The sequence below is a fragment of the Apus apus genome, chromosome Z (assembly GCF_020740795.1).
Source record: "Apus apus isolate bApuApu2 chromosome Z, bApuApu2.pri.cur, whole genome shotgun sequence".
NCBI classification, from domain to species: domain Eukaryota; kingdom Metazoa; phylum Chordata; class Aves; order Apodiformes; family Apodidae; genus Apus; species Apus apus.
In genome coordinates, this window is record NC_067312.1 from 12,712,089 (window position 1) to 12,737,152 (window position 25,064).

General features: G+C 39.7%; 1 protein-coding gene across 5 annotated transcripts in view; it reads right to left on the reverse strand.

The window, feature by feature from the left end:
* Nucleotides 1–25,064, reverse strand: part of LOC127396100 (prolactin receptor) — an 87,124-nt gene that overhangs the window by 10,103 nt on the left and 51,957 nt on the right. For 3 of the 5 annotated variants that reach the window (XR_007891902.1, XM_051643714.1, XM_051643715.1), the window contains exons 7-17: nt 24,809–24,950; nt 23,243–23,375; nt 21,882–22,051; nt 20,515–20,684; nt 19,349–19,493; nt 18,098–18,197; nt 17,182–17,251; nt 15,778–16,548; nt 1,231–1,415; nt 796–919; nt 107–201 (exon numbers count right to left, since the gene is read on the reverse strand). Coding sequence is in view for 4 of the 5 variants with exons in the window: in XM_051643714.1 (XP_051499674.1) it covers nt 107–201; nt 796–919; nt 1,231–1,415; nt 15,778–16,548; nt 17,182–17,251; nt 18,098–18,197; nt 19,349–19,493; nt 20,515–20,684; nt 21,882–22,051; nt 23,243–23,375; nt 24,809–24,950 (2,105 nt within the window). In the remaining variant the exon portion in view is untranslated. Of the gene's footprint in view, nt 1–106; nt 202–795; nt 920–1,230; nt 1,416–1,837; nt 1,924–3,242; nt 3,334–10,208; nt 16,549–17,181; nt 17,252–18,097; nt 18,198–19,348; nt 19,494–20,514; nt 20,685–21,881; nt 22,052–23,242; nt 23,376–24,808; nt 24,951–25,064 lie in introns of those variants that run through there. The other 2 variants (XM_051643716.1, XM_051643717.1) reach the window with 2 other exon arrangements.

Here is a 25,064-nt window from a genome sequence, read left to right on the forward strand (position 1 = left end):
CCTAACACACCGAATCAAAACTTAACTTCATTTTACTCCTTTCTATTCTTTCTTGGTTTAGGCATGTAGGGACTGATCACATATGGAAATGAACTATCAGCATTACCTTAAAGAGATCATGTCGAAGTTACGAGTGTACAGCCTTGCCATCAACATAGCTAAATCGTTGGCTTCTGTCCCACTGTTGGTCAGATAAACCACCTGGAGGAGATTGCTTGGGATCAGCACAGCACACAACCACCACCTTCTCGTTTGACATCAGGCCACGTCACTTAGGAAGACTATGAGCTATAACCTATCACTACCACAAGGTCAATTCACTGTGACAAACTCAGTGTTGCCCATACACTGTACATTTTTTCACTCTTCATTTTTAAGATTGCAACAGCCTCACACTCTTCTGCTAGATGATTTTCATTTTATTACCAGTTTATTTTACCTGAAAACAAAACCGCTATTTTTCTTACTGTTTCTAGGCATATGGAACATTACATTTATGTGGTTTATTTATTTAACTTTCAGTAATGCTCACTACTCTATTGTCAAACACTTTTCACTGTAAATTTTAATGAGGTCTGGCAAATTAAGGCTGGCTACATATAACAATAGCTAATATCTTGGTAGCTGAGGGCCACTATGCTCTCTCTCTGTACCTGACAGTCTGTACTTCCCATACAGGTTGTCTCTCCACAGTTATCTTGGCTCTCATCTATTTAATAAGTATTTTTATATTAAATATTTCTTACAAACACACACTCCCTTCAACAGCCCCTGCTCCTGTCAGAAGCAAAGTACCTTAAGAGGGTCTGGAAGAAGAGCAGTTAGTTTTTCAGCATACTCATGGATGGAGGGGTGCATGTAGATATTGGTGGTATGCCACAGGCGAGCAAGCTGTTTCTGGGTAGCCATAGTTACCTTCCTGCGTGTGGCACAAGAAGAGACAGAGGGATTCAGTTCAACACACTTGTGCACACATAGATGCGTATACCTACCTGTTACTAATTCTGAAAATGCAGACCCTGCTCCCTTTGCCAGATGGCTGAACATAGTAGATAAAGCAACAAATTCTCCCAAATGTAGAGGAAATGGATCTTAATTCATGACACATGACAATTCAGTGAATTATATTCTGGTTTTAAGCTCACAGTGCCTCATATTAATGAAGAACAAAACCAACACACGTATCTCTTCCTGCATTTTATAGAATAAACCAAATAGTCACAAACTTACGGGTGACAGTGACCAACACCAACAGTGACAATTCCAGCAAAGAGATCCAGGTATCTTCGCCCTTCATAGTCAAACAACCACTGCATGTGTCCCTGATGCAGCAACAATGGCTTCTTGTAATAGGTTCGCAGAGAAGGAGAAATATTTCGTTCGCGAATCTTCTGCATGTGTTCGTATGGATAGGACTGAGCAAAATAAAAAAGTCAGTACCTGTTCATGTTTTCTGAAGATCCAGACTAAAGAAGCTCTAACAGATCACACAGATTACACACTTGCCTATAGCAGTCATTCACAGTACTAAGATTTTAATGAATTCTGGCACATAGAGGGTTCTACACAACACTGATGCTCAGGTTTTCAAATAAGACTGCTGTTCTACAGTTATGTCTTCCTTAAAGTTTTTCACATCAACAGTTTGGTCATAAGATATAGAACTGTCATATAGGTACATCTACAGTTTACATCCTAGTTGAAGCAGAACTTCTTTTCCTAAGCAAGCAAAATGTATAATAATATTTAATGCACTGACTAATTACAGCAGATGAGCCTATCACTCAAGTCTAGTAATGTAGTCTTACTTAAGTTCAGGGCAGTATGTACGACTTACAGTGTATTTTTCAGGTACAAAATCACAAGGAGGCATTTTATGTTGTGTGGAGACAGTGCTTTTCCATTTCTGCGGCCTAAAGGCAACTACAAAGTAGCAAGAGTATTATCAAACACTTATCGAAGTCAACATCTGAAAGAGTTTCTCAGTAAGCTTGTTCACAGAACACACAATACATGGTCAAAGTAAAGGCTGGTTTTTTTTTTTTGGTCTCAGATTTTCTTGGGGGTACAAAATAATTAAGTAACATATCTTTGTAAATGCCAACTACATGTTACTAAAAACCCATAAAGACTCTTCTCTTGTAACTCAACATCCAGTTTCGCCTGGACTTTCATTTTGCCAAAAAAAAACAACTTTAAAAAGCAACCCCAGAACAGTTTCTAATACAGCATCTGATCTGGAACAGCAAAAGCAGGAATCCTCTACAAGGGCATGAGCCAGGAGAGCAGGGTGACCGCAGCACAGGTGGTGCTCTGGGGGACCAGGGTACAGTCCCAACAGACCTGAACAAACTGTCCAAACCAGAGTCCACTGAGAGTGCCCCACATGAGCGGAGGAAAAAAAAGAGGTCCAGGGTCCACCCAGGTAGTCCAGTCGAAACAGCAGGAGATGAGGCCAGAGACAGGGCTAGAGACAAAGGCACAGGTCCAAGGTTGATCCAGGAGCCTGGGCCAGAGGCTGGACTGGTGGCAAGGCTGTGAATGTGGCACAGCTGAAGCAGGGACTGGAGGCTGAGCTGTAACAGGGCTCCTGGGCAGCAGGCACAGGTGGAGGCCCCAGGTGGGGCTGCTCAGGGCCCTGACAGCTAATTGCCTCTACCACCCTCTGTCCTCTTTTCCAAGCCCTAAAAACATCACACTGTCCCACCTTTCACTTAGCTGCAAGGGTAATGAAGCAGGTATCAAAAAAAAGTTGCCATTTAATTATTTTTCTCTTTCTACACCCCTCATATTATCTGCTGAGAACTGTTTTCAAAGGTTTTAAACAATTTCCAAGCCACATCAAAATACAAATGAATGAAGAGTACGGTTTCCTGGAATAAGTGACATACACTGCCCCTTCCTTTACAACCACTCACAGCACTGGTGAATTAAACCATCTGCAAGACTCCAGCCTCAAGCTTATTAATAATAATAATAAAAAAACCCTTAAGTTAAGGGAAATTTTGCCTTTGGGTCTCTGCCAAGGGGAATCTGCAGCTACACCCAAAGTCCTCCCGGCAGACCCGGCGGATCCAGCTCCCGCCGCGGGAAAAGCCCCGCGCAGCCCCCGCCCGGGACACCCGGACAGCAGCTCCGGCACAGCCCAGCCCAGCCCAGCCCCGGGACCCCCATCCCGCGGGCACCGGGACAGCAGCTCCGGCACAGCCCGGCCGCCCCCCGGTAGCCCGCCGGCCCCTCACCGCTGCCGAGCCCGCAGCCCCAGCGCAGCGCTCCGCTCCCCGTCGCCATGGCTCGGTACCGGGGCTGTGGGTACCGGGGGGTGAGTACCGGGGGGTGGGTACCGAGGGGGGTGGGTACCCGGGGGGTGGGTACTCGGGGGGTGGGTACCCGGGGGGTGGGTACCCGGGGGGTGGGTACCGGGGGGGGGTGGGTACTCGGGGGGTGGGTACCCGGGGGGGGTGGGTACTCAGGGGGGGTGGGTACCGGGGGGGTGGGTACCCGGGGGGGTGGGTACCGGGGGGGTGGGTACCCGGGGGGGTGGGCACCGGGGGGGTGGGTACTCGGGGGGGTGTCAGGGCCCCGCCCCTCGCCCCGCCCCTCCGCACGTGCCGTCGGCCGTCGGGGCTGCTCAGCCCGGAGAAGAGAAGGCTCCAGGGAGACCCTCTTATAGCGCCTTCCAGTGCCTGAAGGGGCCGCAGGAAAGCTGGGGAGGGGCTTTTCACCAGAGAGGGCAGTGACAGGACAAGGGGTAATGGTTTTAAACTGAGAGAGGGTGGATTTAAGTTAGAGATCTGGAAGGAATTCTTCACCGTGAGGCCAGTAAGGCACTGGAATGGGTTGCCCAGGGAAGGTGTGGGTGCCCCCTCCCTGTATGTATTCAAGGGCAGCTTGGATCGGGCTCTGAGCAACCTGGTCTAGCGGGAGGTCTCCCTGTCCACACAGGGAGGTTGGGACTAGATGATCTTTAAGGCCCCTTCCAAACCAAACCATTCTGTATTTCTATTATTCTGTGATCTTTAAGTACAGCCAGGTGGATGAGGAAATTGTGAAAGATGATGTGACAGGGATAATTCATGCCTTTTATTAAGGCATTTCAACTTCAGCAAGGGAAGGATGAGTCCCCATCAGATTTGTTACAAAGGTTATGGCATCAGATGAGGAAATACTCAGGGATGAACCCTGAGGATCTGGTGGCCCAGGGTTTGTTAAAAGTGCATTTTGTTACTAAGGCATGGCCAGACATTCAAAAGAAGGTACAGAAAGTAGAAGGTTGGAGTGAGAAACCGCTCAAGGAGTTATTGAGAGAAGCACAGAGAGTGTATGTGAATCGGGAGGAAGAGAAACAGAAACAGAAGGTTAAAATGATGGTTTTACAATGGACCAGGTTGTGAAGCAGAGACTTGAAACCATAGTGCAAGAGAGAGAGAGAGTGTGGAAACAGAGCCGAGGGAAGGGAGAACAGAGAACGAGAGCGAGAAGTGCAGAATGAAGTAGGAAATTATCAGGGCAAGGATTGTCTGGTAACCTCCCTTCAGCTGGATGTTATAACTGTGGCAAGCTGGGGCATTTTAAAAAGCAGTGCCCAGACTTGAAGAGAGAAGGGAGGGTGATGTCAATGATGGATCTTGAAATTCAGGAGTGATGAGGTCAGGGGTTCTCTCAGTCCCACCCAGAGCCCTTGATAAATGTAAAGGTGGGACCCCAGGAAGAAGAGGTAATCTTCTTGGTGGATAGAGGAGCAAGCAGAACTTCTTTAAACTATGTTCCTCCTGGGCTAAAATTAACCTGTCAACTAGTGTTTGTTGCAGGAATAGAGGGAGAAAGGTTTGGAGTTTCTACATTTGAACCTACAATGCTTAAAATTGGGAACAGAAAAGCCCAGGGACAGTTGCTGTATGTTTCCAAGGCAGGTGGTAACCTATTGGGCAGGGACATGCTTACACAATTGGGCTTGCAAATCAGAACTCACTCAGAATGTATAGTTATTTCTATGAATGTGTTAACAGAACAAGATGAGGCTGGAACAGATCCCATGGTGTGGCTCAGAGATGGTAATAGAGGAGGTTTGAACATAACCCCATTGAAAATTGCATTGCAAAAGGCAAATGAGGTGGTGAGGCAAAAACAATATCCCATCTCTATTGTTACTCCCAGATGGTAGAGAAATGTTAAACAAACAAACCATGAGGGAAATATTAGCTGTTCTGCATCAAGGTAGCAATTGGGGAGCACAAGCCATGTGTGACCTGGTGCTACAAAAATATGGGTGCATGGAATTTATACAATAGCTAAGCAAATTTGTGAAGGATGTATGGTTTGTAGAAAGATCAACAAAAAGGTGCTAAAAAGGCAACCAACAGGGGGGCGAGCTCCAGCTTCAAGACCTTTTCAGAGTATTCAAGTTGATTTTACTGAATTACCAAAGATGGGCCGAGCTAAATATTTACTGGTTCTAGCAGATCATCTAACAGGGTGGGTAGAAGCATTTCCCCTCAATATGGCACTGCAGCAACAGTGGCAAGGGTAATCCTGGAACAGATCATTCCCAGATACGGGATAGTGGAAAACATTGATTCAGATCAGGAAAGTCACTTTACCTCCAAAGTGTTGCAGAACTTAATGAACAGCCTGGGTATTTCTTGGGATTTCCATACCTCTTGGCACCCACCCTCTTCTGCAAAGGTGGAAAGAATGAATCAGACCTTAAAAAAGCAGTTGTTAAAGTTAATGCTGGAAACTAAATTGCCTTGGACTAAGTGCCTACCTATTGCTCTGCTAAGAATCAGGACTGCTCCTCGCAAAGACATAGGGGTGTCACCTTATGAAATGCTGTTTGGACTACCATATTTAGGCAAAGGTGATGGACTTCCACAGTTTGAAACTAAAGATGTTTTTCTGAAGAACTATATACTCGGGTTGTCGTCTTCTTTGTCCTCCCTTAGGCACCAAGGGCTCCTGGTGCAGACTCCACCCTTGGAATTTGCAGTGCATCGATTTCAGCCTGGAGACTGGGTCCTGGTTAAATCCTGGAAAGAAGCCAAACTCCAACCAACCTGGGAAGGACCATTTCAAGTTCTGTTGACTACAGAGACTGCCATCTGGACAGCTGAGAAAGGGTGGACTCATTATACCCGACTCAAAGGACCAGTAGAGGCTCCACCTGAGAAAGTACAGTGGCAGGCCTACCCAGCTGAAAACCCCTTGTGCCTTAAACTGAAGAAGCACTAGAATTGATCATTTGATTATAGGATTTACGCTTATGCTATTGGGGTCCCCAGGGGAGTTCCTGATGAGCACAAAGCTAGAAATCAGATAGCTGCAGGATTTGAATCCTTCCTGTTCTGGTGGGTAACAGTCAACAAAAATGTGGATTGGATAAATTATATTTATTATAATCAACAAAGGTTCATCAACTATACGAGGGACGCAGTCAAAGGAATTGCAGAACAACTGGATGCCACCAGCAGGATGGCATGGGAAAATAGAATAGTGTTAGACATGATACTGGCTGAAAAGAGGGGTGTATGTGTAATGCTAGGGAATGAATGCTGTACTTTTATCCCAAATAATACTGCCCCTGATGGTACAGTAACTAAGGCACTGCAAGGACTCACTACTCTAGCAGATGAATTCGCAGAAAATTCAGGGGTAGCTCACGCACTGAATGGTTAGAGTCCTGGTTTCGGAAATGGAAGGGGATGATAATTTCCATTTTAACATCCTTAATTATAATGACAGGAGTACTGATTGCAATAGGATGCTGCATAATTCCATGCCTACGAGGTCTTGTTCAACGTCTCATTGAAACTGCTTTATCAAAGCAAATGCCTCTAAAGCCACCTTCATACACTGACACAATGCTATTATTAGATGAGCAAAATCCAGACTGCCTCTCCCCTGAAGAGAGATGTGAAATCATGTTGTTCAAACTAGAGGCATCTTACAGAACAACTTGAGATAATGCAAAAAGCAACAGTAGTGTAAATAAAAGAAGTGGGAATTGTTAGAAATGAAATGTAGTGTTGTTTTTGCATTCTAGTGTTAGAAACGTAGTGTTGGGTTTGTTTTTTTATATATATATACCCTAGTGTTAGGAATATAATAGTTTGTTTGAGAGAAGTGAGATACCTGCACATTCCAAGGACACCGGGAGTGGTTTATGGTCCAAGACTGGAGATCTGAACATGGAGAAGGATTTATGGCCCAAGATAAGACCAAACAAAGCCACTTCTATCTTGCTCCTCAGGGCAGGATGACACCAGTAGGTATAGATCATTTTGTTAATTGGGAAGACAGCCAAGGGGGCAAGAAAGGTCAAAATTCTACCTTAAAAGGTAAAAAGTAAACTGCTAGAATGGGATGTGTAAACAGGGGCGGGAAACTTAGAGGATAATTTGAAGCGTCGGATGGGCTGTAAACCCTGGAGTACCCAGCCAGTGGGGAAAGAGGGGAGGGAACTTTGCATGGGGAATAGGGAATATAAACTGTTATTCACCTTCCTATGGGTGTGCCTGTTTAGGCCACCCATTCTTGCAAGATTGTAAATAAACTGTGCTTCACTGAAGGATCTGTGTGGGCCTGTTCATTGGCACCACAAACGTTTCTCACAGGATTCCCAAATGCTGAACCTTTCTCAAACTTTTCCTGTGCTAACTTGAAAGCCCTGATTTTCAGTGATAATTTTCCTCCAGAGACAGAGCCACAAAGAAGCACTCATATAAAAGAAATGAGCTGATGCACGAGCCGTCTGTAGTAACTGATTCAGTTGTTCAGTGCATGCAAAGTGGGTTTAACACATCTGTCATGGGGCTTTCCACATGAACAGTGGGAATCTGTCCTACAGGCTGTGCTGGATGTCTGGCTTTTCCTTTTTTTTCACCCTCAACATTTTATATGACATCGTTAGATTTAATGAAAAAAGGTAGAATTTGTGAATTTCACACAAGAACTTTTATTAAATTGAAATGCAAACACAACTGCAAAGAGATTTTACAAAGACAAAAGACTGAAAATTCCATCAGAAAGCTACAGACTTCATAACAATATTGATCTTCTGAATGAAATAGCTAACATTTTATCAAAGCCAGCATCTTCAATATTAAGAACTTAAAAAATAAAGCATTTTCCTTCAGATACACTTAGAAACAATGAAGAATTCCTGAGCAACTATTTTTATACCAGTATTCTCCAACCAATGTACAACCTGCATATGAAATCTACTTTATGTAATTTCTTGAATTTTAGAAATTTACAAAATATTTTGATCTAGTTCATAGAATAATTGTGCTTCAAGTCATTCTGTTGGTACAGCAATGACACAACAATAACTCGGATATTCCAAATTGCATACAAATTCTGAAATTGTAATGGAAAAAATGCCTAGTCTGTATTGCAGGGCTAGCAGTGAAATGGTTTATGGAAATGAAGTAAGTTTGCTTTAAATATTGGATTATCTCTTCGGGCAAGTATATTGTATATTCTGCATATTATTCAGAACATGCAATTTAATTTATAAATATGCTTCTTTGTGAGACCTGCTGGCACAATTACAGGCAAGGAAGCTCCAGAAACTTCTACCTGCACTTAACAGCATGGCAGAAATTTTAACAAATACAATTAGTTAACAATTGCTGACACTTTTTTTTTTTTTTTTCTTTTTTTCCGGGCAACACTTTTTCAGACCAGCACCCTCACTATTGCTGTATTTTTCACAATGACTAAAAAAATAGATGAAGTACAATATCAGGATTTCAGAAGCTCAGATAGTGCCGAGTATCTCTGAGCAATATGATGCATATATGGAAGTGATGATTGTGTTATTTCTGACAATGAATGGTATCTGTAGTCAGATTTTTAAAAAAGTACTTTCCAAAATGAAAAATGACAGTAAAGCAGCCCAGGAGCTCTTTCTGAGTATATCTGAGCAGTAGTTTCTTCTTCCTTTTGGAATGATGGATGCAGAGATGAAAGTTGAGAGTAGTGTACTGCATTGTGAATATTAAAAAATACTATTTGACATCATTATATTTCTGCATGTATTCTGCATGTAGAAAAATCTGCCTCTTTCTAGACGTGTAATTTTCGGTTCTACTGAAGGGATATTTTCTACAAGTGACTTCTACAAAGATTTCCAGCATCCTGTAAAAATTCTACTCAGTGCTACATGTCTGTGAAACTAACCATGGCAGACTTTGTAGGAATTGAAGTGAAACATTTCCATTTTTACTAATGTCAAAATGAGGTGAAGGTACTCAGCAGCTCACAACAACAAAAAAGAACCAGAAGCAGCATTGACCAAAACAAAAGTCAAATCAAGACAAAGTCCAAGACAAGCAGCATCACAAAATAGGACAGGATGTTAAACCTTCCAAAAATAAAAGAGGAAGATGTAAAAAAAAAGGCTTCCTTATATCTAACTTCTCTACACATCAAAATGTTGAGTGTAAGCCCAGCACTTAGTGTATCAGTACTGCAAGAGGTCACACAACTAATTCAGGGGTTTTTTTGTTTGTTTGTTTTTAAATGTTGACAGATACAATAGTTTATCTTAAAAACTTAGCTTAAAAGAGAGAGATGTCTTTTAAGCCTGACTTGGCAATTTTCCAAATTTATTACCAAGACAGGGATGTTCTGAAGAAGGAAAATGTTAACAGATACATTATCATAGGTGCAAACTAAACAATACCCAGAAATGCCAAGAGATGGTTTGCTAATATCCCCAAAGTTGTTTTTCTCTTGGAAGTTCTAGGACATTACATTATGTTTAATAAATAAAAAACAGAAGAATGCTTAAGAATGATAGGCGTGTGTGAGATGATGTAAATGGATAGATACACCTCATTGGTAGATCTATCTGAAAACCTGCAGGTTGCTTTATAAAAAGTGTGGTACACTTTATTTATCTTGATTTTTTTTTTTTTTTTCCCTTAGGAATGTAGGAAATGCAACACAGATCAGATGAAGGATCTAGCTCTTCCAAGTATTCCGATTGCCCAGGACCACTTTAAGATATATGGAAAAAAATCCTGTAACTGACAGAAAGAGAGTGACCACTTCTCACATATGACTTCTGCTGCTCATATGAAACAGCTGATCAATAGCTGATTTCAGCATTTTGTCAACTATTTAGCATGTAATAAGTATTTATTACTTTTGTGGACTATATGAGGTACCTGTGCATATTCCCACTTTTGATATCAAAGTGTTTTTGTTTTGTTTTGTTTTGTTTTTCCCCCCTCATTTATCACTCTCTGCAGTTCTGCTAGTTCCCAGTTTTCCTGCTCTTACATTTGATTCCTTTGGTTCCATTTTCTGTTGTCCCTCCCTTTTAGCTGTAGTCAGAATGCCTGTTTACCCCCTCTGATTTCTCTAATTATCCACCTATTCACCCTCCTATAGTGACTGTACACCTCTTCCACTTTGCCACGTGCAGCAATCGTGTCCCTCTTTCCATCATTAAGCTCTCTATCCCCATATAGCATGTGTTTCTGTATTCCATTTATCTTTAATCTCCTGCTTGACATACACAGGAAGGATTACAAAATTCCCTTGTTTGTTTCCAAATTGTTTTCAAGGCAGCTCCTGAAGATTGCTCCAGTTAACATAATTCAGTCCATCTTTCCACACCCACAGGAACTTGAGTCTGAATGAGGGTTTGAGATTGTTTAGAGCTGGGTTAATGTCCATTTTTTGCTCATTTAGGGACAGTTTGAAAATTTATTTCTCAGAAAGGCAGCTAAAACTGGATCTTTCTAAATAGCAAGTTTTGATAAATGCTTAGTTCCATTGCTGTGACCCAGAATCAGAGCATCTCTGACAACTCAGCTCATTCAGCCCTAGCAAGCTGTACACACAGGCTGTGGCAAAAAAATCTTCAGCCCAGGCAACACACTGATTCTTGGCTGGGAAGCTGGCCAGTATGGCTTTCCCTAAAACATGGACATTTCTCTGTTATTTTTCCACATAAAAAATATTTAATTTTGCTACACATCTCAAATATCCCATCCTAGTGCTACCAGTGCAACATAAGTAATGATTCCATAACAAGCTGTCAGTTAACAAAAATAATTTGAAAATTAAACCCAGGATTTTTAAAAATCTTGATAGAGTGATTCACAATTTGACACACAAAGTAAAATACTTCTGTCTGCCTTTTTAATGGGAACAAGAAACATGATCTGAGGTAGTAGTTTGTTGAGAACATGATGCCTGATCTTACGATCTGTTTAATTTCATTTGTCTTTATGGCTTTGTAGAGGATGTGTAGTATCTATCAGCTGACTTAGATGACTTTGGTTTCCTTGCACAACACCTTTAAATTGTTTACAATTAATGAAAAATTATGAAATACATTTGCAGGCTTCATGAAGTGCACCCTACATACACAATGCTTCAGAGATCACAACAAAATCCTGATGATTCATTATTAACACCTGCTGTTACTACAGTTTAAATACTTAAATGACATTTAAAGCAACTGCATATTGTCAGCCATCTAAACAGACACATAAACAGATATACCACAGAATTCACTGCTTTAACATAAATCAGTTATCATGACTTTTTTTTTCTTTCTTTTTTTTTTTTTTACAGTTTGTTCCATAAACACATCTATCCCCATACTAGCATGATATAAGGTCAGTTTACAGCATTTTTCTTAAGTAATGTTTGTAGTTACATAGTATAATCTACACAGTTTTTCAAGTCTGGATTTTACATGAGTTTTGGGAACATCTGTCCCACTTCAAGAAATCGTATTTTTTTAAAAGCCAGGAATATTACACTAAAATACTAAAACTGTACATCAAATATGTCTTTGCTAAAGAAAATAATTAGAAAATTTAAGATAATGAGTCATATTTGTCAATACTGAAGAAAACCTGTTAATAACACTAGTCAGAGTCTAAAGGGAAGGTAATTAATTAAAATATATATATATGATTTTACGAGTTTTATAAAACTAATTACTTCTGAGGGCTTTAATCCTTCCTTTCAGGGCTTTTATGCTACTAAAAAGTAATTTGCACTTTAAGTGATTCATGCATAAATTTGACATTGAGAACAATGTTCAAATTTTACAAATCATTATTCCAAGTAATAAATTTTGACTAATGGGGTAAGGGATAGAGGGTTAATCCCTGTTCCTGGGGTAAGTTCTGTGACAGACTTCATCCCTCTGTATATCAAAGGATGTCTTGAGAGCCTGTTATTTCCCACTGGTATGTCATAATTTTACAATTTGTGTACAACTGCTGCCAAATCTCACCTGTCTCCTAATAAAAGCTATTCCTGAAAGAGCTGCAAGCAAACAACATCGTTGCAAACAGAAAGAAGTATTTGAAAATCCAAAGACCTATACACTTAGAAGAAGGTTATTCTGATTTTTACAGAAAACTGCTTTATTCTCTTCTTAATGTACTTTCAGATGTTAAAGGCCACTTTCAGAAGGTGTTGTTCCTACCTTGGGAGTAACAGTGTGTTTTGGAAAATAAAAGCAAATCCAAGGGAAAGATAATTAATCTACAAATTTGTTCAGCTTAAATTATTAAATATGTTTATGAAAATTGTGTTCAGATTGTATTAGCTAGCACATTCTCCAAAAAGCTTAGCTACCTCAGAGCAACCAGAAAATGCACCTCTTCCCCTCTGACTGAATTTCCCTTTGCACAGAAAGCCATGATGACTTGGCATATTGATACATTCATCAGAAAAGGCAGGAGAGAATCTACACCTCACAATGTAATTTAGGCTACAGCTATTTTGCAGCTTCAGTACAAATTTATGGCAAAGCCTTAGGTCCAAAGCAGCTTATCCTGTGCTTTCTTTGTTTTTTAACATCTGTGGAGTCACCTGCCTTGTACCCTAAGAAACCTACTGCATGAGGAAAATCTTTAGGCTGTGGCTTTAAAGGTTGTGTAGCTTCTATGCATCGTGAGATGCATCACAGAAGTCCTGTAGCAGCATTGCTTTATGCACATCATTAGGAGTAGAAAGCAGCAGCTTGTGTCTGTGTAGAGAAAAAGAATGTGTCTGATCCAGATCAGCTCTGTCACGTTCAGTCAGAAAACTGAAGTATAAATAAAGCACTGTGAGAAAGAGTATGTTATCAGCTCAGACACATGCACACACAGCAGCTGCTGCCCTGCAAAACATTCCAGTTTGTACTGAAAAGTTGATAGGTTCGCTGCAGTACTTTTAGCATCTCTGGAAAATTTGTAAGGTGTACTGCATGCTACAGTGTATTGTTGCAACAGAAACAATTGTTAACTATAATTAACCAGATTTTATGCTTGGATCCTCTCTGGAAAAGTCATTTTGTGTCTTCAAGCGTTAAATAAGCGGCTACTTATTTAAGATACCTCTCTGCACATTCAGCAGAGCATCCAGACTGCTCTGATCAGCCTGTCAAAGTGAGCAGTACATTACCTGTACAGAGGACACAGGCTCTGAATTTTATGCCTAATGCAAATGTTACATATACACTAATACGTATGTTTACAGACACACAGATAGTTAAACTCTAAAGTCCTTCCAGTTGAAGGGCTACATGACTTGACTGACCTGTACTTGAGCAAGTTCCATGGCATGAAGGTAAAAGGTGAGAATCTGATTTACCAAACTAGATGTGGCCTTCTGGGACCTTCAAAATCTGAAAGTCTCTTTTGGCTGGCTCTGCAGCAGGTTCCTGATACTGCAGGAAGGCTGGCTCTGTGCATAAAATAATTATAAGCTAAAGAAATGTAAAGCTGACCAGGAAAGAACAGAAGGGATCTCATCTATAGTAAATACACTTTCCACCACACGTACAGTACAATTTCCTCTGTGTTTCCAAATTCCCCTGAAATTAGTGATACTGGCTCAATACTTGGCCTGGTTTTACTCAGTCATTGCTTGATCATACCTTCCTGGAGTAGATTAAACTTTTGTGTTCAGAAGGAAGGACCACACTAAGTTCAGAGCCATTCCAGTATCATTTTAATTCTGCCTTTGGTTACTAGGCATATGAGGAATCCTCAGTGTTCCCACTGCTGTTCCTGGGACAAGAGGACTGGGCTCCAGGTTGCACCAGTGGAGGTTTACATTAGGTATTAGGAAACATTTCTTCACTGAAAGGGTTGTCAAATACTGGAACAGGCTGTCCAGGACAGTGGTTGGGTGACCAGCCCTGGGGATATTTAAAAGATGTGCAGATGTGGTGCTTAGAGAAAATGGTTTAGTGGTGGACTTGGCAGTGTGCTAGGTTGATGGTTGGACTTGGTGGTCTTTGAAGTATTTTCCAACCTAAATGATTCTATGATTCTATGACATCTGTCCAGCCCAAATACATGGACTCCTTTCCTCATTCACACTAATATTTCAGCAAAGCTCTGACTCAGATTTTATGCCTCTTACCTTTGACTTTGGAGGCTGGATCCCAAAATTAACATAAATAACTTCATTATGAAAAATCTGACTTCAAACTTTCCTTCCAGGCTTAGGGAAAAGTGCTGTGCCTAAGGATGCAGGACAACACTATTCCATTTGTGATTGGCATCAGAGTACAAATACAGTGGGAAAATAGCTTCGCTCTCAAACCCTAGATTCTATTATAATTTTATAATTACAGGTGATAAAAACATTTTAAATAAATAACTTACAATTAAAATAGTAATACATTTGCAATATATTAGAAATATAGTTAAAATTTACTTTGTATTCTTAATTAGTATAAAGTTTAATTTTATGCTTTGTATAGAACTTGTATAGACTTGTTACTGCTGTGTCAGCAGAAGGAAACAGAAAAGTTCATAAGTAGCTAAATAACATTGGGAAATCAAAAAATATTTTATTTAGCTTTTTTTTTTTGGTAATAGAAAAATAGCCTTTAAAAATACATGGTTAAACATACGGGCTTGTACTAAAGTAGAATTGTATATTATATACAGTAAGGCAGTATATAAAATATTGTCCTGCTATTTTTTTCAAGTTTGGTATGATTGGACTAGGATATGAATGGGATGCAAAGTCTTCTGTCACATTGAAAGAAAGCTAAAATATATTTAGAAGAATTTGTTAAATAACTGCAATTATCTTTTATGTGTGATTTGTCATATATAAGAACTCCTTTTTTTCTTAAAGATAGAGAAAAATATGAAGAAAACTTAATCTAGTGTCAGAATGCATTCAGATGAAGATACACTGTAGATCATAATGCTGCTGTGCAACAATTTATCTGATTTAGGAACTGTTCAGATCACTATGGTCTTTGTTAAATCTGCAGTATTCTCTCAGGCTCAATCAATTAATAATTAGTTTACAATTTATTTTCTGTGACAGATAATATCCATTTTCTCATTTCCCTGTGGCAGAAAAACATGTTAATGATCCAAGGTTTACTTCCATGATTATTAACTCAACCCACAGCTTATTTTATCTTCTGTATAATACACATAGGTGACTAGGCTTTTTAAAGGAACTATTTGCTATTTGGCTTTGTTTTACTGTACCTAACTACTAGGCATGAACTGTACTAACTACTAGTTATTTAAAGGAGGGCATAAAGGAAGATGGGTCCATGTACTCTGATCCACTGGTGTCTCTTTTGCACTCGCTTGGAACTGTCAGACAGTAGCTCATATTTTTCTCAGCTTGACCTTCCTGAGGGATCTGAGATGTTTCCCTTGCAGGTTCTTGAGACACAGGTATGTGCTGAATGCGTGAATCTGGCATTAGTACTAGGATATTATGGTCCACAACCGTTGAGACCTTTGTATATTCTTTGCTGGTTCCTGAAACAGTGTATTTTTCAGTCTTTCCACTATTTTCTTTATGTTTCAGTAATACTGCTGGCTCTTCATCTTGTCTGACTTTGTGAACTTCTACATAATCCATCAGTTTAGGGTTCAAAAAAGGTGACTTGTCATTAGGTCTGTTTTGTTTGACCTGCACTGTGGTTTGGTCAATTTTGAAATGCAAATTCTCCATCTCTCTTTGCTTTCCCATGTCATCATGGACAGTTTCAGGGGTAGGATATTGTGAATGATGCTTTTCTTCATTTCCCATAAAAACTGGTGCAATGTCCATATTTGCGGTACTCGGTGTTATCTTAGGTATATCTACAGTACTGTGATAGGCAAACATAGGAGGCTGATTATTAGGTAACTGAGCTGCAGGCCATGTGGATGACTTTGTACTCTCATGGTTAAAAAGGAGTATTTTCTGTTCCGAGGCTATACAGTGAGTTTCCCAGATCCTTATTCCTCCTTTATTTTCTTGAACATCTCTTACTTCTTGTGTTTGACATGTTGATGGAAGAGTGTGGGACTCCCTGCACTTCTCAGAAAGCAGGGAAGGGCTGTCACAGCTCCCTCGACCAGAGTCACTGTCTGTTTCCTTCGGTATCATTTTTGCATTTTTACTGGGATGACCGCTGTCATGGCTGGGCATAAGTTGCTGATCCTCACTGTCCTCTACCTCTAGATATTCTATCAGTAGTTCCTCACAGTCTGATGTTGGAGGGAAACCATGGCAACCAAGAGCGCTCAATAATTCCTCAGATTTTCCAGTCTAAGGGCATAATAACATACATTTTTTCACTGTTAACCTTAGGGCTTATCTAACAAGAACAATTGTGAACAATCTATGTATTTAAAATACAAGTATTTTTAGTAGTTATATCACTAGACTGAACTGGATTTCTACTGCTGCAGAGAATAGTGTAAGAACAGAAGAAAATGTCTTTGAGTTCACATCAGTGGGAAGACACAACCCCAGAATTCATGTTTCTAAAATGGGAGGACTAGGGAGCTTTCACCAGTTACAAATCTCATGGGTTTAACAAGAGGGTAACGGGGGACAATGATAGAGCACAGTGTCTTCTCACCATGGCAAGAGGCTGTGGAGAACAACTTCCATAAGAACTATTAGGAAGATCACACAGGCATTGGCTCTTGTGGTGTCCCAGGGAACAGTTGAGGTTGCAAACCCTGTTCTCAAACACCCTCCTACTTCGAGTGCAAGGCAAGACTCTGTCTCACACATGCCCTCCACATGACCAACCTGAAAGTGTCACTTATTTTTCACACTGATTAAATTAGTTGAATCTGTTTTATTCTTTACTACAGTTAATTGTGTTCCCTAGTACATAATTTGGAAAAGTAAGTAATGGCAAATTATGTTGTTGTTATCAGTGGTACTCACCTCTAACAGATGTGTATCTATGCCTTTTATCTTTGGTCCTGGAACTGGTGGTAGGATAAAGGCTATCATTCTGGAAAAAAAAAAAAGGAACAAACACACAGGGCGTAAGCACGAGCCCTGTCTCTGTTCTCCCATTTCCTCTGAAGCAGACTGACATTTTAAGCACTTCTCTCATGTCTGATACCTCCCTGTCAGACATCTTTTTTCTGTCTATTACTCATGCTGGTAATTTATAAATCCAGTTACAGTTCATAAGTTATCCTTAGATGTATTTATAGGAAAGAGAACAGTGCAGAAGTTAGTCATCTGGAGAAGTAAAACTACTAATGTCCTTTTATTGTCCCTTGTCTCTTAACCTCCGGTTCTCTAATATCACTGTAACTTTATCACTGAAACAAGCTAGAAACAGCTTTCTGGGGCATAGTTCAGAGGTGGGCCTATATGTGCATACTTGACAGTCAGCTGACTGTTACTAAATGGGATTTATGATGAATTATTTCTGATGGCTTTTCCATCAAAAGCTTCTGTCTTGCAAATTATCTGCGGAACTGACAGGTGGGCCAAAAGACAAAGTCATAATATAATCTAGTTTCTTTTAGGAAATTAGGGCAAAACTAGACATGCCTTCTACAGAAGCAGGGATATTCCAAATGACATTCGCTGAATATTTACATGGCTAACCAAGATGGTCAGATCTAAGAGAGACATGTCTTAACCAACTGAGAATTTAGCTTGGTTTATCTAAAGAACAGAAATGCCTCTTTATCCATTGGGAAATTAAAGTAAAATACCTGTAACGTACAGCCCATAAGAGAACACAAAACCTACAGGAAATTGAATAAAATACTAGACATTTATGTTTAAAAAGTTGGCTCAGAATTTTCAACTCCATGCAATTGTGAGAGTGGTGACTTACCTGTACCCTTTCAAAACCATTGTCCAGCTCATGATTACGCATATAAGAGACGACAAGACACCAACAACGATCCACACAACCAAATCTTTTACTTTAAAGTCTAGGGAAGAGACATTATTTAAGGACACATGTCTAGCACAAGCATAGTCAGCATGCAAAAAGAGCCTCAAATTACTTTTATTTAAAAAATTGGTATAAACTGCCAAACTTGGTATTGAATCTAAAGGCCTTTACTAGCACAGATGGATCTCAGCAATAATTGTAGTATCTGATAATATAATTTTTTACTAATGGTAGTGTGCAGGAAATAAACTGTCTTTGAAAAATGATACAGACGTGTGAAGAAAGGAATTTTGTCACAGCCAGTTATAGCAATTGGGTTCAAATCCAATCATGCCAGTAATGCAGTAATTTCATTATCAAATACATATAATACAATTAAGTGGTGGGTTAAAAGATCTAGGAGTAGATACTTTTAGGAATTTCTATTGTGATGTGACACTTTTAACACTGAGGTATTTCTTTCAAATTCATTCTAGTTAAAAAGTAACAAAGACCTCTTATTGTCTGAAGGCAGTCACTCTTTGTTGTCTATGTAGCAGTTTTAATGCAGTTACTAGTTTTCTTTTTAATTGATAAACTACCATCATGTGTGGAGAACAGCCATGGGAAAAGAAAAAGGGCCTTCTCTATCTGTAAAGAAGTAGATAAAACAATATGAGACCAGGTAAGGGCCTGCTGTGAATGTTGACAAAAATCAGAACACTGTTTATTGTATGTTTGGGGTGTGATTGGCTACATCCTAGGAACCCAGAGACTGTGTATGTGCCAAGGAGCAGGTGTGAGTCCCGCTTACACTCTCTGTACCCTGGCTGCTTATTCTCAGTTTCCACTGCAAAAGTATATAAGGGAGCATTTTTCTCATAATAAACAATTCCATTGCTTCTCACCCTGGAGTCCGTGTCTTAACCACCACAATCATGAGAACAAATTAGGCAATCAACAGAAAGGACATGTTTAAATAACTAAATAAATTGGTTCACTTTATGAACTCCAAAAAGCAATGAAGGAGAAAGCTAACTGGGTATGGTGCAGGGACACTGGGAATTCAGTTACCTTACCAATGATGTTCTTACCTGTCCTAGGCAAACTATGGGATGTCAATCTGCACGGGTGTCGTAAACAGCTAACAGAAGTATTAGATTTACTTCCATATAATAATAGTTACTGAAAGGATGACTGGCCACTCACCAGTAGGGATCTGAATATACTTTTCTGAGCTCCATTCACTCCATGATCCATGGTGGTCTGGTTTGCAGTGAATCTGTACAATGTACTTCTTTCCAGGATTTAAACTAAACATTTTATATTGTGTTTGCTGTCCAACAAAAATCGTCTGGAAATGAAATAAAAATCATAAAATGTATCGTGTTTTCCTATGAAAATCACAGCTAGGTTTAAGTTTTGATAATCAAGTTAGGAATGTAGAAAGAATCTGGATAGCTTCCTAATAATTGATATGCAGACATGGAACAATGGTACATGTATTTTATTTCTATAGTTCAGCTTTCTAACATTATTTACTGGGAATGAGATCTGACTCTGCTATACTGTGCAAATTAAACCACTACAAAACCACAGCACCTCTGCTAGAAAGACAGGCTGAGAGAGTTGGGGCTCTTCAGCCATGGGAAGGCTCCAGGGAGATCCTAGGTGAGCCTTCCAGTACCTGAAGGGCCTACAGAAAAGCTGGGAAGGGGCTTTTCACCAGAGAGGGCAGTGGTAGGACAAGGGGTAATGGCTTTAAACTGAAGAGAAAGGAAGGAATATGGAGTTGGTGGAACTGCATGAGATAGTAAAAAGTGGATCTTGCAATGTCTAGGGAGCTGGAAAGTGCAGTGACAGGGGGAGGGAAGGAAGGAAGAGATACAGAGATGACTGGGAGGTATTGCAGAAGACAAGAAGGGGATGCAGCCAAATACCAATAGCTGGAGACTTTCATTTGCTGCTCAGCAGTTTGAGTTGCAGATGCTGGCTATAGACAGTTACTGTTACTGTGTGCCTGTGACAACTATCACCTAATGACTAGCTGTACAAATTTAACTGGTTTTACAATGTTACTGAGCTTTCTGTTACCTAAGAAGTGCTTATGGTTAAGAGCAAATTATCACAAAAGAAACCTAAATGAGACTGAAAAATTTAATTTGCAATGCCAATATGATTACTATATAATGGCACCTGCTAACACACAACAGCATCTGAGATACCACTATTCTTAGCAGGAAAGTATAGAACACACAAGCATTTTTTAAAAACTATTCAGTGTGCCTCCTTCATTAAAATCAGGCATGAGACCTAGCTGACAAATTCTTCCTGATCAGAAAATATCATCTAGCAAAAAGTTGCAACATCCTTACCTCCCATTCCTCTCCTTCTTCAGGCTTTAGTCGCAACTCATATTCCAGAGTAAGCCATCCAGATCTGACATCAGCCAGCGGGGGTGGAGACCACGTCAAGACCAGATATGGTTTTTTATTTATTGGCTTTTTTAGTTCTAGAGTTACATTCACAGGAGGATCGGGCTGTACTGTTAAAATAAACGAATGACCATATGAGTCTAAATTATTTTTTCCTTACATTTTAGGAAGAAATATGAAATCATGTGAGTGGTGAGTTTTCACCTCCATTGTGTGCTGTAACTTAGAACTGTTGCTGGTACACAGGGGTGAAGAGTTTCCTGACAAAGTAGGCATGGACTTATGAATTTGAAGCAAAAAACATAAAGAACAGTAAAAATCTTGAGTTTATATTGAGATTTGCCTTAATAATTTATCACCAGAAATAGTTTTTCCTTACATTACCATGTGTTACTGCTTTCAAATTTAACATCTTTCAAGTTGTGATTTGAAAGTTGTGTTTTACCATAATCTTATCAAAGTTGGCATATTCATTTAGGAATGCTGAAAACACAGATGTAGCTGATTAAACTTGCCCCCCCGCCATCTTTTACATTCAGAAAACACAACAGCATAACCCCTACATTCGTAAGTAAGGATATTTGAAAAGAAACCAGTAATATTAAAACCCCATCTGTATTTCAAAAATAAATCAAACGGAATTTAGGTTTCTGTTACAGTCAGGCTTGCATCTTCCTCAGTTCAGAGGCAGAGCTTCTGCACATCATGCATGTATTTTACCACTGTCTGCTGCAAATCTTCATCAAGTAAGTAGTCAGAGCATGGAAGTAAAATGTAAAGCCTTTTCTTCAAAAGCTGTTTACCAGACAGCCTGGCAGCCAGATCATTGGCAACAAAATGGTTATCAGTGAAAGTGTTCCATTCCCTTAGAAAAAAACCACCTAACCTCCATGGAAATACTTTGAGAAAAGATGCTATACAAAGCACTAATTCAAACAATTTTAGGTAACCAAGCTCAAGTGTATTAGTTAAAAGATCAAATTGATTTCTGCTGCTGGTAGAGTGTAAAAAAGATTTTAGCTGGGTAGTTTTTCTTAGGGCTTGACTGAAACAAAAATGGAAAACCAGTAAATAGTTATCTGAATGCAGTTTTAAAGTTCTTAGCAATTTTAGGCTTCCTTTAAAAAGAAAATGGTAAAGGGATGAATGTTGATTTATTATCACACCAGATAAGATCTTATTTGTTCTTACAAGTTTTTAACTTGTAAGTAATACTACATATGAGAAGAGCTGGAATTAAAATTGTTGTGTCAAAACTCGTAATTTTGAATTATTTGGTTCCACAGAAAATACTTTTAATCTTTTACCTATGTAAGTCACATCCACATAATGAGGATCAGATATGTTACTTCCCATTTCATTAGTTGCCCTCACAGTAATATTGTATATGGTCCAGAAAGAAGTGTGCTTTTTATCAAAGTAGCATGAATTGGGGCCTGCAGTTCTGTAGTCTGGACATTCATAAACTTGTTCTTCTCTGAAATGAAAGAAACACAGTGATTAGGTTACACAGACCAAGACACCTGACTTTGATGACTTGTAGTTCAGCATTATGCAGGACTGGACCAGATTTTTCACTCCTGGCAATGTGAAGGAAATCAGAAAACTGCTTTCAGATTAAAGAGGCATGGACAATCCTAGAGTAAGCACTTTCCCCCTGGCCCCCAAATAAAGCCTACAAAGCCTGAAGAATTTAGGCTGCTGTAGATGCAGCAGTGGGCTAGTAGAGTGCAGCTCTTACTTTCCTGAATGCCATTGTCTACTGAATAGCCCTTACAGGTTCTAGAGAGCCAGCAGAAGTGATTGCTGAAGTTTTCTCACCCATCTATTAAAAACTCAGTATTTTCAGTGTTCATTTCACACTTACCTGAGTTCAGCATTAATATGCTTTCAGGATCTACTTTGGTCTTTCATCACCTGTCATTCAAAAGAAATCTACTTTGTACCTGTCCTCCAAACCCATTCTCAAGCTTCCCAAAGGCAGCAAGGCACTGGAGAGAAAGTTGTTTCCAGGCTCTTTTGAGATGCACAATAACAAAAGACAAAGTTGTGAATGTGGACCTCACACTCTGCTCTGGCTGGACCAGTATCTGCATTTTTCCACTAAGACCTGCCTCTCAACTGACAAGTACAGAATTTAGCATCAGTGCAAGGCTGAGCATTGCTGGCTGAGCCAAACAGGTCACAGAACCCAAACAAAATATTGACTACTCCTTTAAAATGATGTTTGGCACTTGATCTAAGTTCCAGGACCAAGATTACTGCAGAAGCCAGAAGGCAGTCATAGCATTTGAATACTTGTGCAAAATAAATAAGCATTATCAGAATATGAAAATTTAAAAATCTGGCTGTTTTGGGACTGTGTGACTAAAGAACTACAGGACAGTGCATTTGTATTGTGTACTATTATGCAGTTATTTCACCATGGTAACTTTCAAGGCAGTCTATCTTTCAAGACAGAAGAATTCTCAGAAATTTGAAAAAACTGACATAGCAAAGAGATCCTATTTCAACCATAAATATGTTGCTGCTAGTGCTATTCCAGAATATGTCAGTTGGACAAAACCATATGCTATGGAAAATGACCTCTCCTAAATGCAAAACCAATTAGGATTGATTTACCAGCACTTTCTACTAAAACACTGAATAATTATACACAGCACATTACCCTTCTTTGCTGTAAAGCAGAGTGTAGTTAGTAGGATGTCCTCCATTTGAACCAGGTTTCCACCAACAAGTAAATGTTTCCTTTTCTGGAGAACGGCACTTTATTATTGTAGGCTTTTCAGGAGATGACTCTCCTATAAGACATAAAAAAATGAATTAATAAGTAAGATTCATAAAACAATGTCAAGCAAAGCACCGGAAAGTACTTCCTCCCCCCCCGCCCTGCCAAGGAAAGAAAAAGCTTTGCTTCCTATTAGCATAGGAAAGGAAGGACAGTTCAGTGGTTAGGGCAGCAGCTACTTTGACATGCATTGAAAATCCCACAGCAGCTCCCTCAGTTGAGGAGCTATATTTTAATTCCCAGGCTGTGGCTCTTCTCTGCCCTCAAATCTGGTAAGGGGTACCCAAATACTGTCACAGGAGGTGATGATTTAAAAACCACTCAGCTATCCAATCTATTTTCTATGGAAATATTTTTTTTTTTCTTTAAAAAATAAAAAAGTTTCAAGATGCTTTTGATTGTTAAAAAGTATGCCATCATTTGTTTTGGCTTTTATGGGAAAAAAATGAAAAAATTAAGTGTTTGCCCATTTGTGTATGTCCTTGCCAGTAATTGTCCTCTGAAGTACCTATGCTGAGCCGACTCCAGAGATACAAATCTTATTTCCTTTCAAAGTGACATGATGTTCAGTACTCAAGCTACTTGCCTGATTGCTGCCAAGCAATTTATAATTATTTGGATTCCTAATGATGTCTTGATAGACTCAAGCAAAGCACTTAGAGTAGGGTAGAGGAAGATGCTTAAATTTTGAATAGGATTATGCTAGTCAAAACCCTAATGAGACTAAAACTTTTGGAGTTAGGCATACATCAATAATGTATATTTTCTGGTATTTAGAGTAGGGACATTGATTTTCCAAATTCATAATTGCCTAAGACAGATCTGAAAATGGGACATTTAAAAATATTTTTCTGTTAACAGGACTTTAGCAGTCTCCATGTCAAATAATCAATAATACAATTAATGTGAGAAGAAGTTTGGAGACAACCTGGCTAAAATGTCTGACAACAAGATATGATGTCATGCATATTTAATGTATCCACTCAGACCCAACCATACACAGATAATCATTTCCATGTAATAATAGTAGCTGCAAGTGTTACACTTTGTGAGACATGGCAGTGAGGCAGCCCAGTTACAAAGGAATGATTCTTACACAAGTACCATTACCTTATACCTATAGCTACAGATGAAATCTGTAATGATTTTTAAACAGAAGGACGGGAACAATACATTATTTTAGGCACACCTGTATGAGAAGTGAGTTCCTAGTAAATCCCAGCCTGTCTGTCATAGCCAGTTTCAGCAGAGGGTCCTGAGTGGATCAACGGGACTAAATAGACAATTACACACAAAGTACAGTCAGATGCACTGAGCTGTTCCTTGAGCACTGTGAAGTACCCATGCAAGGAACTGGGTTTGCAGGGCTGCCACTTAAGCACCTTTTACGACACTGAACTGGCTAGAATTGAAAAAAAATTAACAGAACAGCAATCGTCCACTGACCACTGGGGATCTGAATGCGTCCTTCAGAGCTCCACTCACTCCATTCTCCAACGTCTAATGTGCAACGGACCTGAACAACGTACTTCACCCCAGCTTGTAGCCTAATCACTTTGTACTGTGTCTGCACTCCAGCAGATACTGTCTGGAAGAGAAAACGGATGGGAAAAAACGAGAAAGAATTTGGTCATCTTAACGAAAAAACCCCAAACATAAAGCGACTTGTGTCACTGACTTCTGAAAGGCAAGTGTTTCAGTT